Source organism: Oncorhynchus mykiss, chromosome 18 (assembly GCF_013265735.2).
Source record: "Oncorhynchus mykiss isolate Arlee chromosome 18, USDA_OmykA_1.1, whole genome shotgun sequence".
NCBI lineage: Eukaryota > Metazoa > Chordata > Actinopteri > Salmoniformes > Salmonidae > Oncorhynchus > Oncorhynchus mykiss.
Window position 1 is genome coordinate 5580421 of NC_048582.1, and position 15782 is coordinate 5596202.

At 42.2% G+C, this 15782-nt stretch overlaps 4 protein-coding genes and 2 long non-coding RNA genes across 25 annotated transcripts in view; 4 read left to right on the forward strand and 2 right to left on the reverse strand.

Annotated features, from left to right (window-relative positions):
* The window catches only part of LOC110510710 (zinc finger protein 883-like), a 586683-nt gene that overhangs the window by 427492 nt on the left and 143409 nt on the right, over window positions 1-15782 (forward strand). The gene's annotated exons all lie outside the window — the stretch shown is intronic.
* LOC110517120 (gastrula zinc finger protein XlCGF17.1) overlaps window positions 1-15782 on the reverse strand; it is a 422438-nt gene that overhangs the window by 350429 nt on the left and 56227 nt on the right. For 10 of the 11 annotated variants that reach the window (XM_036951155.1, XM_036951143.1, XM_036951151.1 and 7 more), the window contains one exon: window positions 9175-9325. In XM_036951155.1, coding sequence (XP_036807050.1) covers window positions 9175-9325 — 151 coding nt within the window. Of the gene's footprint in view, window positions 1-9174; window positions 9326-13708; window positions 15323-15782 lie in introns of those variants that run through there. The other variant, XM_036951141.1, reaches the window with a different exon arrangement.
* LOC110513970 (gastrula zinc finger protein XlCGF17.1-like) overlaps window positions 1-15782 on the forward strand; it is a 241069-nt gene that overhangs the window by 118519 nt on the left and 106768 nt on the right. The gene's annotated exons all lie outside the window — the stretch shown is intronic.
* LOC110495587 (zinc finger protein OZF) overlaps window positions 1-15782 on the forward strand; it is a 110828-nt gene that overhangs the window by 54058 nt on the left and 40988 nt on the right. The window lies entirely within an intron of this gene.
* LOC118941028 lies at window positions 6133-9153 on the reverse strand. The gene is made up of 3 exons (XR_005037319.1): window positions 9128-9153; window positions 8280-8363; window positions 6133-6318 (listed from the first exon to the last, which is right to left on the reverse strand). It is a non-coding gene; the product is annotated as an uncharacterized LOC118941028 (long non-coding RNA).
* Window positions 11207-12924, forward strand: LOC118941025. Its single transcript, XR_005037316.1, has 3 exons — window positions 11207-11293; window positions 12225-12393; window positions 12677-12924. It is a non-coding gene; the product is annotated as an uncharacterized LOC118941025 (long non-coding RNA).

Sequence of the window (15782 nt, forward strand, 5' to 3'; positions counted from 1 at the left end):
GCATGGACTTGTAGATGACCTGGAGCCAGTGGGTCTGGCGACGAATATGTAGCGAGGGCCAGCCGACTAGAGCATACAGGTCGCAGTGGTGGGTGGTATAAGGTGCTTTAGTGACAAAACGGATGGCACTGTGATAAACTGCATCCAGTTTGCTGAGTAGAGAGTTGGAAGCAATTTTGTAGATGACATCGCCGAAGTCGAGGATCGGTAGGATAGTCAGTTTTACTAGGGTAAGTTTGGCGGCGTGAGTGAAGGAGGCTTTGTTGCGGAGTAGAAAGCCGACTCTAGATTTGATTTTCGATTGGAGATGTTTGATATGAGTCTGGAAGGAGAGTTTACAGTCTAGCCAGACATCTAGGTACTTATAGATGTCCACATATTCAAGGTCATGCTGAAAGACCCAGCCACGTTTCATCTTCAATGCCCTTGCTGATGGAAGGAGGTTTTCACTCAAAAGCTCACAATACATGGCCCCATTCATTCTTTCCTTTACACGGATCAGTCGTCCTGGTCCCTTTGCAGAAAAACAGCCCCAAAGCATGATGTTTCCACCCCCATGCTTCACAGTAGGTGTGGTGTTCTTTGGATGCAACTCAGCATTCTTTGTCCTCCAAACACGACGAGTTGAGCCTTTCCGTTCAACTTCACACTCCTGGGCCAGACTACACTCAATCATATGACCCACTGAAGAGATGAGTCTTCAGTAAAGACTTAAAGGTTGAGACCGAGTTTGCGTCTCTCACATTGTTAGGCAGACCATTCCATAAAAATGGAGCTCTATAGGAGAAAGCCCTGCCTCTAGCTGTTTGCTTAGAAATTCTAGGGACAATTAGGAGGCCTGCGTCTTGTGACCGTAGCGTACGTGTAGGTATGTACGGCAGGACCAAATCAGAGAGATAGGTAGGAGCAAGGTCATGTAATGCTTTGTAGGTTAGCAGTAAAACCTTGAAATCAGCCCTTGCCTTGACAGGAAGCCAGTGTAGGGAGGCTAGCACTGGAGTAATATGATACTTTTTGGGGGTTCTAGTCAGGATTCTAGCAGCCGTATTTAGCACTAACTGAAGTTTATTTAGTGCTTTATCCGGGTAGCCGGAAAGTAGAGCATTGCAGTAGTCTAACCTAGAAGTGACAAAAGCATGGATTTATTTTTCTGCATCATTTTTGTACAGAAAGTTTCTGATTTTTGCAATGTTACGTAGATGGAAAAAAGCTGTCCTTGAAACAGTCTTGATATGTTGTTTAAAAGAGAGATCAGGGTCCAGAGTAACGCCGAGGTCCTTCACAGTTTTATTTGAGACGACTGACTGTACAACCATTAAGATGAATTGTCAGATTCAACAAAAGATCTCTTTGTTTCTTGGGATATGCCTTTTGTTGTGATATACTATACTCTGCCTTGTCTCAGGATGGTAAGTTGGTTGGGCTGTGCTTTGGCAAAGTGGGTGGGGTTATATCCTTCCTGTTTGGCCCTGTCCGGGGGTGTCATCGGATGGGGCCACAGTGTCTCCTGACCCCTCCTGTCTCAGCCTCCAGTATTTATGCTGCAGTAGTGTATGTGTCGGGCGGCTAGGGTCAGTCTGTTATATCTGGAGTATTTGTCCTGTCTTATCCGGTGTCCTGTGTGAATTTAAGTATGCTCTCTCTAATTCTTTTTTTCTCTCGCTCTCTCGGAGGACCTGAGCCATAGGACCATGCCTCAGGACTACCTGGCATGATGACTCCTTGCTGTCCCCAATCCACCTGGCCATGCTGCTGCTCCAGTTTCAACTGTTCTGCCTGCAGCTATGGAATCCTGACCTGTTCACCGGACGTGCTACCGGTCCCAGACCTATTATTTGACCATGCTGGTCATTTATCAACATTTGAACATCTTGGCTATGTTCTGTTATAATCTCCACCCGGCACAGCCAGAAGAGGGCTGGCCACCCTCATAGCCTGGTTCCTCTCTAGGTTTCTTCCTAGGTTTTGGCCTTTCTAGGGAGTTTTTCCTAGCCAATGTGCTTCAACACCTGCATTGCTTGCTGTTTGGGGATTTAGGCTGGGTTTCAGTACATCACTTTGAGATATCAGCTGATGTACGAAGGGCTATATAAATAAATTTGATTTGATTTGATATTTCACATCTCTTGCCAGATACGCCTTTTGTTGTGATATATCACATATCATCTTGCCAGATATGCCTTTTGTTGTGATATATCACATATCATCTTGCTAGATATGCCTTTTGTTGTGATATATCACATATCATCTTGCTAGATATGCCTTTTGTTGTGATATATCACATATCATCTTGCCAGATATGCCTTTTGTTTTGCTCGTGAGGAGTAATGGCCGAGAGAAGGCAGGAGACACTTTGTTTTGTTTAGCGTCGTTAGGTTAGACTGGTCCCTTTAATGGATCAGTCGTCCACCAGGCTACGATTAGGGGGAGGTGGGAGGGGAAGAGTTGGATGTCTCGGTTAGGGAGACAGTGGAATGGGGTTCAGTGTTTACCTGTTGTTAGCATAGATTTATTTTTGTTTGTTCCAACAGATCTTTACATATTTTTCTCACTACAAAATATTAATGAGGTCCTTGTAGTTACTAAATATATTTTAGATATTCCTTTATGCTATAGCTTATTCCATGTTTACATCTTTGGTTAAATGACTTCAAATGCAAAACTGAAATTTACTTTGTGGAATGTCTGTGGAGTTTGTAAACTATCCAAGCTTAAACAGGTGATTACTGGGCTTAAACAACTTCATTCGTCTATTGTGTTCCTACAAGAAACTCACTTGTTGAAGGATGTGCTACTTAAAGTACACAGGAGATGGCAAGGGCAAGTAATAGCATCCTGTTTCTCCTCTCATTCTCATGGTGTTATCGTTTTAATTCACTAATCGGTTCTGTTTCAAGTGGATAATATTATAACTGATACATCTGGTAGATATATATTGACACAGGAACCTCTTTGAATGAGCATCTTCATCTGGTTAATGTTTATGGTCCTGATGATGATGATGATCCCATTTCTATTGATAACCTCCCTTCCAAATGGCAGGGGATTTTAATTGGTCCTCCTCTAGATCACTCTTCTGGTTAGACACTTTCCATTCGCAAAGTAGAAAGAAATTACAGCATTTCTTTACGGACTTTAATCTATGTGAACCTCGGAGGATTCAGAACCCGAGGAAAAGGGAGTAATCACGTTACTCATCGACATTTAAATCATTCTCCTATAGATTACTTTTTTAGTTTCTTGCTCACTGCTTCCCAATGTAGCAGGAAGTGGATATGATAGTATTGTTCTGAGTGACCTTTCACCTGTCATTATTCTATAGGGATACAAAACTAGTAAAAGGATCCTCCTAGATGGCGTTTGCATCCCAGATGGTTACAGGACCCAGACGTCTTACATTATGTTGTAGTGCATATAGATGTTTATTTTACATTGAACACTGACCAAACGTCAGCGACTACCAGATGGGAGGCTTTCAAAGCACATACTAGTTATGTGAAATATCACAACAAGGTATTATGGGGCAAATTATACATTTTACAACTTTGAATCTCCTGAGAACTTAACTAATCAGGTTTTGATTTTCCCTCTGTCAGAAGACACTAAATTGGATCTGGAAAAGGAATTGGATTGTGTTGAAACATCTATTTTCAATATGAAGGGAGGTAAAAAGGCAGGTCCAGACGGGCTCCCAATAGATATGTAGAAGATAATTAAGGACAAACTTCTAGGTCCACTTCTGGATATGTACAAGAGACACACCCACTCAGTCAAGGGTTTTTCTTTATTTTTACTCATTTCTACCTGCCAGATCAATTAACTTCAACACAGTTATTCAAATACATTCATCATCAATGACTACAATAATGAATCTAGTATTAAAATACAAATTAATAAACACAAGTAGTCGATTCATAGGCTGTTTATCATTAAATAAAAGTTGTTTAGTAATATAAAACAATTCACTCAAATTAATGCTAAAAACTGATCATCAGACCATCTTTTCTGACACACACAGATAGGAGAGAACAGCCTCAATGCATCAGGACATGGACTGTCCAAAGTGTTGAGAGCATTCCACAGGGATGCTGGCCCTTGTTGACTCCAATGCTTCCCACCATTGTGTCAAGTTGGCTGGGAAATGATATCTACTCCGAATAGCTCGTTCCATCTCCTCCCACAGATGCACAATTGGATTGAGATCTGGTGACTCTTCAGGCCACTGCAGTAAACTGAATTCACTGTCATGTTCTTGGAACCATTCCTGGACCAGCCTTGTGGCGTAATCCTGCTGAAGAAATCTATTTGCAGATGGATACACTGCTGCCATGAAGGGATGCACCTGATTGGCAATGATGTTTAGATATCCTGTGGCATTCAAATCTTGTTCAACTTTTATCAAGGGCCCCAATGTGTGTCCTGAAAACACACCCCAACCATCACACCACCAGCCTGCAATGCTGACACAAGTCATGGATGCATACAGTGGTGTAATGTACTTAAGCAAAAAAACCTTTAAAGAACTACTTTAGTAGTTTTTGGGGGGGTATCTGCACTTTACTATTTATATTTTTGACAATTACTTTTATTTCACTACATTCCGAAAGAAAAGAATGTGCCGTTTACTACATACATTTTCCCTGACAACCAAAAGTACGTTTTTACGATTAGAACAGGAAATAAAATGGTCCAGTTCACGTACTAATCAAGAGAACATCCCTGGTCATCCCTACTGCCTCTGATCTGGTGGACTCTCTAATCAAGAGAACATCCCTGGTCATCCCTACTGCCTCTGATCTGGCGGACTCACTAAACAGAGAACATCCCTGGTCATCCCTACTGCCTCTGATCTGGTGGACTCTCTAATCAAGATAACATCCCTGGTCCTCCCTACTGCCTCTGATCTGGTGGACTCACTAAACAGATAACATCCCTGGTCCTCCCTACTGCCTCTGATCTGGTGGACTCACTAAACAGATAACATCCCTGGTCCTCCCTACTGCCTCTGATCTGGCGGACTCACTAAACAGATAACATCTCTGGTCCTCCCTACTGCCTCTGATCTGGTGGACTCTCTAAACAGAGAACATATCTGGTCCTCCCTACTGCCTCTGATCTGGCAGACTCACTAATCAAGAGAACATCTCTGGTCCTCCCTACTGCCTCTGATCTGGCAGACTCACTAATCAAGAGAACATCTCTGGTCCTCCCTACTGCCTCTGATCTGGCAGACTCACTAATAAAGAGAACATCTCTGGTCCTCCCTACTGCCTCTGATCTGGCGGACGCTCTAAACAGAGAACATCTCTGGTCATCCCTACTGCCTCTGATCTGGCGGACTCTCTAATCAAGAGAACATCTCTGGTCCTCCCTACTGCCTCTGATCTGGTGGACTCACTAAACAGAGAACATCCCTGGTCCTCCCTACTGCCTCTGATCTGGTGGACTCATTAAACAGAACATCCCTGGTCATCCCTACTGCCTCTGATCTGGGGGATTCACTAAACAGAGAACATCCCTGGTCATCCCTACTGCCTCTGATCTGGCAGACTCACTAAACAGAGAACATCCCTGGTCATCCCTACTGCCTCTGATCTGGTGGACTCACTAAACAGAGAACATCTCTGGTCCTCCCTACTGCCTCTGATCTGGTGGACTCACTAAACAGAGAACATCTCTGGTCCTCCCTACTACCTCTGATCTGGTGCACTCACTAAACAGAGAACATCTCTGGTCCTCCCTACTGCCTCTGATCTGGTGGACTCACTAAACAGAGAACATCCCTGGTCCTCCCTACTGCCACTGATCTGGTGGACTCTCTAAACAGAGAACATCTCTTGTCATCCCTACTGCCTCTGATCTGGCGGACTCACTTAACACAAATGCTTCGTTTGTAAATTATGTCTGAGTGTTGGAGTGAGCCCCTGGCTATCCGTGTTATAAAAAACAACACAGTTGTGCCATCTGGTTTGCTTAATTTCAGGAATTTGAAATTATTCATACTTTTACTATTGATACTTAAGTATATTTACAAACAAATACTTTTACTCCAGTAGTATTTTAATGGGTGACTTTCACTTTTAATTGAGTCATTTTCTATTAAGGTATCATTACTTTCACTCAGTCTGACAGTAAGGTACATTTTCCACCACTGGATGTATGTCCTCGTGGTTTCCTCCATACCCCAGTCCTCCCATCAGCATGAAACAGCAGGAACAGGGATTCATCAGACCAGGCAATACTTTTCCAATTGTCTAGTGTCCAGTGTTTTCATTCCTTAGCCCATTGCAACCGCAGTTTCTTGTTTTTTGCTGAAAGCTAATGGGGATCCATAATAAATACACAAAAACTACATCATTAAGGATGATCGCTTTCACCTGGGTTCACCTGGTCAGTCTATGTCATGGAAAGAACAGGTGTCCTTAATGTTTTGTACACTCAGTGTATGTTGTGTCTACTAGCTCATTCCCACAGAAAACTGCAGAGTGAAGCAGTACCACCCAGTCAACCACTCCATTGTGAGACGCCTCACAGAGGATATTCAACCTTAAGGGCAAATCCAAGGTCAGCTCAATATCTTTACAGTAGAAGCTAACAAAACTCACCAAAACCGACAAGGTGCACACTGATCAGTAAAGTAAAGAGAGGCTAACATTCTATAAACGCCCCCTTTCCTCTGCACACTTCTCTCACAGTGAGAAACAATAGGATTACAATAGAGTGTTCTACACTTTCTTTATTTGAGCCAATTCAACGTTGCCAATTACTTAATGAGATGAGAATTAAGTGGCGTGATTAATCTTAGCTGGTCTGAGAGAACTGATGAGGCTTCTCTCCTTTATGTATACATTGGTGTCTTTTTAAATGGCCCAGTCTGTAGAATATATTATCACAGTCAGTGAAGTGATAAGGCTTCTCTTAAGTGTGTATCTGTTGGTGTGTTTTTACATTGCCCAGGCTTCTCTCCTGTGTGTGTTCTCTGATGAACTTTTAGCCCAGTTGATGTTGTGAAGCATTTAACAAAATCAGAGCAAGAGTCAGGCTTCTCTCCTGTGTGTTCTTTGATTAACTTTTAGCTCAGCTGTTGTTTTAAAACATTTTCTAGTCAGATCAGTGGTACGGCCTATTTCCTTTATGTTTACGTTGGTGTCTTCTTAACTGGCCCATTCGAGAGAGACCCTTTCCACAGTCAGAGCAGGAGTAAGGCTTCTCTCCTGTGTGTGTTCTCTGATGAACTTTTAGCCCAGTTGATGTTGTGAAGAATTTTACACAATCAGAGCAGGAGTAAGGCTTCTCTCCTGTGTGTTTTCTCTGATGAACTTTTAGCCCAGTTGATGTTGTGAAGCATTTTTCACAATCAGAGCAAGAGTAAGGCTTCTCTCCTTTGTGTGTTCTCTGATGAACTTTTAGCTCAGTTGATGTTGTGAAGCATTTTACACAGTCAGAGCAGGAATAAGGCTTCTCTCCCGTATGTACATGTCGGTGTCTTTTTAAGTGACCCAGTACAGAGAAACTCTTTCCACATTCAGAGCAGGAGTAAGGCTTCTCTCCTGTGTGTATATGTGTATGTCGTTTTAAATGGCTCAGTAGAGAGAAACTCGTTCCACAGTCAGAGCAGGAGTATGGCTTTTCTCCTGTGTGTATATGTGCATGTCGTTTTAAGTGGCTCAGTAGAGAGAAACTCACAGCACAGTCAGAGCAGAAGTAAGGCTTCTCTCCTGTATGGGTTCTCTTATGAACTTTTAGCCTAGATGATGTTGTGAAGCATTTTACACAATCAGAGCAGGAGTAAGGCTTCTCTCCTGTATGTGTTCTCTGATGAACTTTTAGCCCAGTTGATGTTGTGAAGCATTTAACACAATCGGAGCAGGAGTAAGGCTTCTCACCTGTATGTATACGTTCATGTGCTTTCAAGTGTTCCAGTACAGAGAAACTCTTTCCACAGTCAGAGCAGGAGTAAGGCTTCTCTCCCGTGTGTATACGTTCATGGTGTTTTAAGGTGCCTAGTTGAGAGAAACTCTTTCCACAATCAGAGCAGGAGTAAGGCTTCTCTCCTGTGTGTGTTCTCTGGTGAACTTTTAGCTCAGTTGATGTTGTGAAGCATTTTACACAGTCAGAGCAGGAATACGGCTTCTCTCCTGTAAGCACTCTCTGATGAACTGTCAGAGCCTTTGATGTTGTGAAATTCTTCCTACTGTCAGTACAGGAATACCGATTCTCTATTGTGTGTATTTTTAGGTGTATTTTTAGCTTTGATAGAAATGGGAAAATCTCCTCACAATGTGGGCAGTGGTGAGACCTCTTAGCTCTGTGATCTTCCTGCTGTTGCTCTCTGGATGTAGAGAATGTCTCAACGTGGTCTCCTGTATGAACAACATCAGAAGAACCAGTCAGTTGATGTGATATACATGTCAATCACATGTATTTATGTAGCCCTTATTACATCAGAAGTTGTCACAAAGATCTTTACAGTAACCCAGCCTCAATCCCCAAAGAGCAAGCAATGCAGATGTAGATGCAAAGTGGTCACACAAAAAACTCCCTAGCAAGCAGGAACCTAGGAAGAAACGTAGAGAGGAACCATGCTAAAAGAGGTGGCCAGTCCTCTTCTGCTGTACCAGGTGACATATTTATTCATATCAATAGGCTGTACAAAACAAAAGAGAATAAAACCTTTCTTAAAGTCGTTAAAATTATGAGTCACATCATCTTCCACTCACTATCACAAGGGTTGGTAACAAGGCTGTATCACATGATTGGAAGTCCCATAGGGCAGTGCACAATTGGCCCAGCATCGTCCGGGTTTGGCAGGATGTAGGATGTCAATGTAAATAATAAATAAATGTACATTTAAAAAATTAAAATAAATTCAATCATAGAACTTTAAAAACACCAGCAGTTTGTCTACTTCACTTCTTCAGTCTCCTATCTGATCACTCCAGATAGCCCAGTGAATAAAACAAATGCTGGCAATAATGGTGTTAAACCATGCAAGTCTCAGTAGCATGAAATAACATCTACCTTCTCATTGAAACAGTTCATCGTGAAACAGTTCTACTGCACATTTTCAAGCACAGTGGGAAGTTGGAATGAATAACAAACTTGGATAGATAGAACCTGTTCTTACCATGAGAAACACATTTCCCAATCTTCCAGTCTTCCAGCTTCACTGATGCCATCTCTGGATCCTGCAGTGCAAACTGGGCTCCACTGTCACAATCAAGACCCAGTGAATGTAGGTTTGGACATAGTGTGGAAGGAGAGGGGCAGGCTGGGTTTGTCCTCACAATTGATGTTACCGGCCTCAGACTTAATTCTAGTCGTCCTGAGGTAACAATGTGAAACAGACACAAAAAGTTCATTGTCTTGACAGTTCTGGCACTTTCTTTATTCTCAATTAAAATATATTCTATTTCTTCTTGTTCAATTATCAAATTCAGTGCCTTACTTGGACTGAAATAGGTGTATGTACTCATTATGGGTGCCAGTACTGTTATTATTCAGATACACAATACTGTTGAGCTATTTTTCTATAAGAGGAACATGAGCTGAAGCAGTAGAACATTGAGGTGCTGGTCCTCAGCTCCAGTGAGCTCCTGTCCATCTCATTTCAATAGGTCAGGTAGGTAAGCATTGACAACAAAACATGAATTAATTCAAATTAGACAAAAGTACACGCTACACAACGTAACTAAACTTAACCTATAGTAGATTTCTTGAATTTACATAACTTAATGAATGACTCAAAACAGTTTTCTGTTCCCAAAACTAAAATCTGTTATGAACAGAGTGGACTAATATTTGTAAACATTACCCTTTGCAGAAGTTTTTTTTAAAATTGCATTGTTTGGAAGGAATGCAAAGGTGAATTATTTATTATTAAGTTATTGCACACGAGCACTTCAGAGCTCAAGAAATGTGCAGATGTGTCCTAGAAATCAGGTGCAGTCCATGAGGAGGAGATACACTGCAGTACTTAATGCAGCTGGTGGCCACTTTTGATTTTGACCCCCCCACCCCCTTTTGTTCAGGGACACATTATTCAATTTCTGTTAATCACGTCTGTGGAACTTGTTCACTTTATGTCTCAGTTGTTGAATCTTATGTTCATACAAAAATGTACACATGTTAAGTTTGCTGAAAATAAATGCCTGCCCATACCATAACCCCACCGCCACCATGGGGCACTCTGTTCACAAAGTTGACATCAACGTTAACTTGTTATTTATTTGTCTGGTTGGTATATGTTTTTGTCTGTCTTTGTGTTGGGGGGGGGGGGAATAAAACAATCAATTGTATTTCTGTAATTGTTGATTGTCCTACTAGGAACAAATAAAATACAAATTTAAAGAATGAATGATGGAGGCCACTGTGTTCTTGGGGACCTTCAACACTTCAAGGGGCTCCCGAGTGGCGCAGCGGTCTAAGGCACTGCATCTCAGTGCTAGAGACTTCACTACAAACCCTGGTTTGATTCTCGGCTGTATCACAACCGGCTGTGATTGGGAGTCCCATAGGGCGGCGCACAATTGGCCCAGCGTAGTCCGGGCCGTTATTGTAAAAAATAATTTGTTCTTAACCGACTTGCCTAGTTAAATAAAGGTTACGGACACACACACCAAAAAGTTATTTTGTTGACATTTACATATGTCCCCATTACCAGTACAACATAATCAAAACCTAGTTATTTCACTTACTTGCTGTGCTGTTTCGTTCATTTGTTCAGTCGTTTCATTCTCAACCAGGATTTCTATGGAACGCCGTTTGGGTCTTTGCGTGTCGAAAAATATACATGTCAAATAACACTTTTTGACGTGTCAAATAAGCTTGTTGACCAATCAGGACCTGAATATGACTTCCCGTCACATATTAATTTTACACGTTTACTTAGTTATTACACATTGATTACACTCTCACTTGTATTTCATATGTCAACGATTCATCACTACATATGCTATGATGCTAGTTGTCTCGTACACCTACAGTGCTGGTCATTAAAAAAAAGCTAATGGATGCAAACAATGTTCTTCCCCAAAAACATAGCAAACCGACATAATCTGTTTCAGTTGCTAGCCACAATAGTGGACTTTGGCATAATTCTACTATTTGTATTCATTGGCATCACTGTAAATGACATACTTTTATTTTGAAGACCAACGGCAAATTCCACTTTTGTGCCTAATTGTGGCTAGCTTATTGTGGCTAGCTTCACAACACATAACCCGGTCCAGTCGAGCCTCACTAGCCAGATGAAGCTAGTTGGCTGCTTATAACGGAAACTTTCGGCAACAGGGTTAAGTAGCTGGCTAGCTATTTATTTTCATGAACTGAAGTTCATTTTCAATAGGCGAACATCAAGTGGCAACCTAGCTAATACTTACAATGATTCCTAAATCATTGCTAAGAATAATTAAAATTACTGCAGTTTCTACTGGTCATTGGCTGGTTGTATTTGTGCTAGCTAAGGTACCAGGCTAAAGCTAGCTACCCCAAAAGTTGCGTTCGAACAAATGATGCTTTATTACCAACGTGGTATTGTAAATACATAGTTCGTGGCCGGTGTTTGCTTGTTTGCAGACCTTTTTTTGTACAGCTTTGACAGTGCAACTGTGTCTTTTTTGACACGCAAAGACCCAAACGGCGTTCCATAGTATGTATGTCGTGAAGCTAATAGCAGTGACAATATTACTGTGTAACTCCGGTAGGGCAACATCGGAAAATTAGCGCACTTGGTTGTGTTGACCGGTGCTTGACCAGTCGGCGAAAGCCAACATCACCCACCGCAGATAACGGTTGATTGTCAAGGGCAATGAATTCCATTATCTTGGCTTTAATGGATTTCGCCTTTGTTTCACTGAAATGTCCTTACTCTTTCAAATGACTGCTCGATCCACACAGCAGACATAGTGGGCTAAGTTAGGAATGCTGTGTTGTAGCGCAAAATTTCACGTGAGTTCATTACGTCCTGTACCTACGTTATATAGGTTGGAGGCAGGGCTTTCTCCTATAGATCTCTATTTTTGTGGAATGGTCTGCCTACCCATGTGAGAGACTTGCAGACTCGGTCTCAACCTTTAAGTCTTTACTGAAGACTCATCTCTTCAGTAGGTCATATGAATGAGTGTAGTCTGGCCCAGGACTGTGAAGGTGAACCGCCCTTGCCCTGGCCGGTTTCCCTCTCTCCACAGGGATTCTCTGCCTCTAACCTCTAACTCTAATTACAGGGGCTGAGTCACTGGCTTACTGGTGCTCTTCCATGCCATCCTTAGGAGGGGTGCATTACTTGAGTGTGTTGAGTCGCTGATGTGGTCTTCCTGTCTGGGTTGGCGTCCCCCCTTGGGTTGTGCCGTGGCGGAGATCTTTGTGAGCTATACTCGACCTTGTCTCAGGATGGTAAGTTGGTGGTTGATATCCCTCTAGGGGTGTGGGGGCTGTGCTTTCGGCAATGTGGGTGGTTATATCCTGCCTGTTTGGCCCTGTCCGGGGGTATCATCGGGTGGGGCCACAGTGTCTCCTGACCCCTGTCTCAGCCTCCAGTATTTATGCTGCAGTAGTTTATGTGTCGGGGGCTAGGGTCAGTCTGTTATATCTAGAGTGTTTCTCCTGTCTTATCCGGTGTCCTGTGTGAACTTAAGTATGCTCTCTCTAATTCCCTCTTTCTTTCTCTCTCTCGGAGGACCTGAGCCCTAGGACCATGCCTCGGAAATACCTGGCATGATGACTTCTTGCTGTCCCCAGTCCACCTGGCCGTGCTGCTGCTCCAGTTTAGTTTCAACTGTTCAACTGCCTGCGGTTCAACTGCGGCTATGGAACCCTGACCTGTTCACCGGACATGCTACCTTCCCAGACCTGCTGTTTTCAACTCTCTAGAGACAACAGGAGCAGTAGAGATACTTTCAATTATCGGCTATGAAAAGCCAACTGACATTTAGTCCTGAGGTGCTGACTTGTTGCACCCTCGACAACTACTGTGATTATTATTATTTGACCATGCTGGTCATTTATGAACATTTGAACATCTTGGCCATGTTCTGTTATAATCTCCACCCGGCACAGCCAGAAGAGGACTGGCCACCCCTCATAGCCTGGTTCCTCTCTAGGTTTCTTCCTTGGTAATGGCCTTTCTAGGGAGTTTTTCCTAGCCACCGTGCTTCTACACCTGCATTGCTTGCTGTTTGGGGTTTTAGGCTGAGTTTCTGTACAGTACTTTGATATATTAGCTGATGTAAGGAGGGCTATATAAATACATTTGTATGCACGTGTAACAGTATAACTTTAGACCGTCCCCTCGCCCATACCCGGGCGCGAACCAGGGACCCTCTGCACACATCAACAACTGACACCCACGAAGCATCGTTACCCATCGCTCCACAAAAGCGATGGGTTCCCCTTGCAGAGCAAGGGGAACTACTACTTCAAGGTCTCAGAGCAAGTGACGTCACCGATTGAAACGCTATTTAGCGCGCACCGCTAACTAAGCTAGCCGTTTCACATCCGTTACACACGTCAGCTTTGACATCGGTTTTGCACATCGGCGTTAAACTACACATCCGATATGTTCACCGATATATCTTGCATCCCTAGGCAGTAGCATGAAATAACATCTACCTTCTCATAGAAACAGTTCATCATGAAACAGTTCTACAGCAACCTTTCATGCACAGTGGGAAGTTGGAATGAAAAACACAAACTTAGAACCTGCTCTTACCATGAGAAACAGATTTCCCAATCTTCTCCTCCACTTCTTCATTTTTAATGTTGGCATTCAGTTCCAGTGTTTGACTGCAGTCTTCCAGCTTCACTGATGCCATCTCTGGATCCTGCAGTGCAAAATGGGCTCCACTGTCACAATCAGGACCCAGTGACTGTAGGTTTGGACTCAGTGTGGAAGGAGAGAGTGTCGTGGAAATATTCAGTCAATGTCTTTCCAGCCTTGGCACAAACTTTTTTATACAGTTTTCCTCCTTACCTCACACACATAGTAACTCCTCTTTATGTTAATGTTTCATCCCCTCTGGCATTTACCCACCCTTATCTTATTGCCTTGCACTAATTTTAGCTTGGTTTCACATTAGGGCATAGATTCCATTTGTGGCGTAACCATAGCAACAGTAAATATTAGGCCATAGCATTGGTACAAAAATAAACAGACACGCCCACTCCCAAGACAGGTGCATGTAGGGCATTTGTGGTGTAACCATAGCAACAGTAAATATTAGGCCATAGCAATGGTACAAAAATAAACAGACATGCCCACTCCCAAGACAGGTGCATGTTTAATGGTGCCTAATGACCTAGACACATATAGAGTGCACTTATTCTGCTGACTACTCTAAGATGTATAATGTGCACACATTTACTGGAAAATTCCCAATAAGAGGCAGGCTGGGGTCTGTCCTCACTGTTGATGTTACCAGCCCCAGACTTAATCTGAGTCGGCCTGTAGTAATAAAGAGAAACGAACACAAAAGTTACTCTTGACAGTTCTGGCACTTTCTTTATTCTTTAAAAATATTGTTTATATTTAGGTGCAGGAGCTCCACAACACAGTTAAGCTAATATTCTATAAGAGGAACATGAGCTCAAACAGTAGAAATTTGAGGTGACGGTACTCAGCTCCAGTGAGCTCCTGTCCAAGTCAAGAACTGATCTCATTTCAATAGATCTGGTAACTAAGCATTGACAAAACATTAATTAATTCACACTAGACAAAGTATACACTTTATATTAGGCTACACAACTGTTAATGCACTTAATCTATAGTAGATTTCCTGAATTCACATAAATGCATAAATTACAACAACAAAAACATTTAGTACAAGGTATGTTTTAGGCAGCACTATGTACTATTTTCCTGAATAACCTTGTCTTCACTGTATTATTAAAATCAAAAACCAATAGCATTTCCATTCACACCATAGTAACATTTACAGATAGACAGAAACAACTGAATGTCTCTGAATATTAGTACACATGTAGAAAACTGATAATCATTACATTTAGCTTCAAAACAGTAGTGCAACCGTGAAATTCTCTGCTCCACCCTCAGTGCCGACACTGAAGTGTGTTGACGCAGACCTGATAGGAGCCGCCATTTTACACAAAACCAAAAACGACATGTAAAACGAACCCAGAAATCTCAAAGAAATGTATCCTTTATGAAATTACCTTGACGAAATGATATACATCCACTCAGACTAACACAAACTATCTAACTATGGCCTTTTTTTGCCTTTACCTCCCTTCTCACCTCATTTGCTCACATCCTATATAGACTTGTTTATACTGTATTATTGACTGTATGTTTGTTTTACTCCATGTGTAACTCTGTGTCGTTGTATGTGTCGAACTGCTTTGCTTTATCTTGGCCAGGTCGCAATTGTAAATGAGAACTTGTTCTCAACTAGCCTACCTGGTTAAATAAAGGTGTTCTCAACAAGCCTACCTGGTTAAATAAAGGTGTTCTCAACTAGCCTACCTGGTTAAATAAAGGTGTTCTCAACTTGCCTATTTAACCTGGTTAAATAAAGGTGAAATAAATAAACTTGTAAAAAAGTGATCAAGTTCACTCACGCGGTTTGACCCAAAAATAGCACAAAAAAAACTTTAACAAACGTGATAATACCTTGACGTATTTGTTACCTAGCATGTTATGACATGTTCTTTCGATCTTAAAACGTGCTATTACATACCAGTAGTAATATATTTGAAACGGAAACAGAAGTTTCGTCTCGACTGCACAATTCTGGCGTATCCTGAAGAATGATGCGCGCATGCGCGGA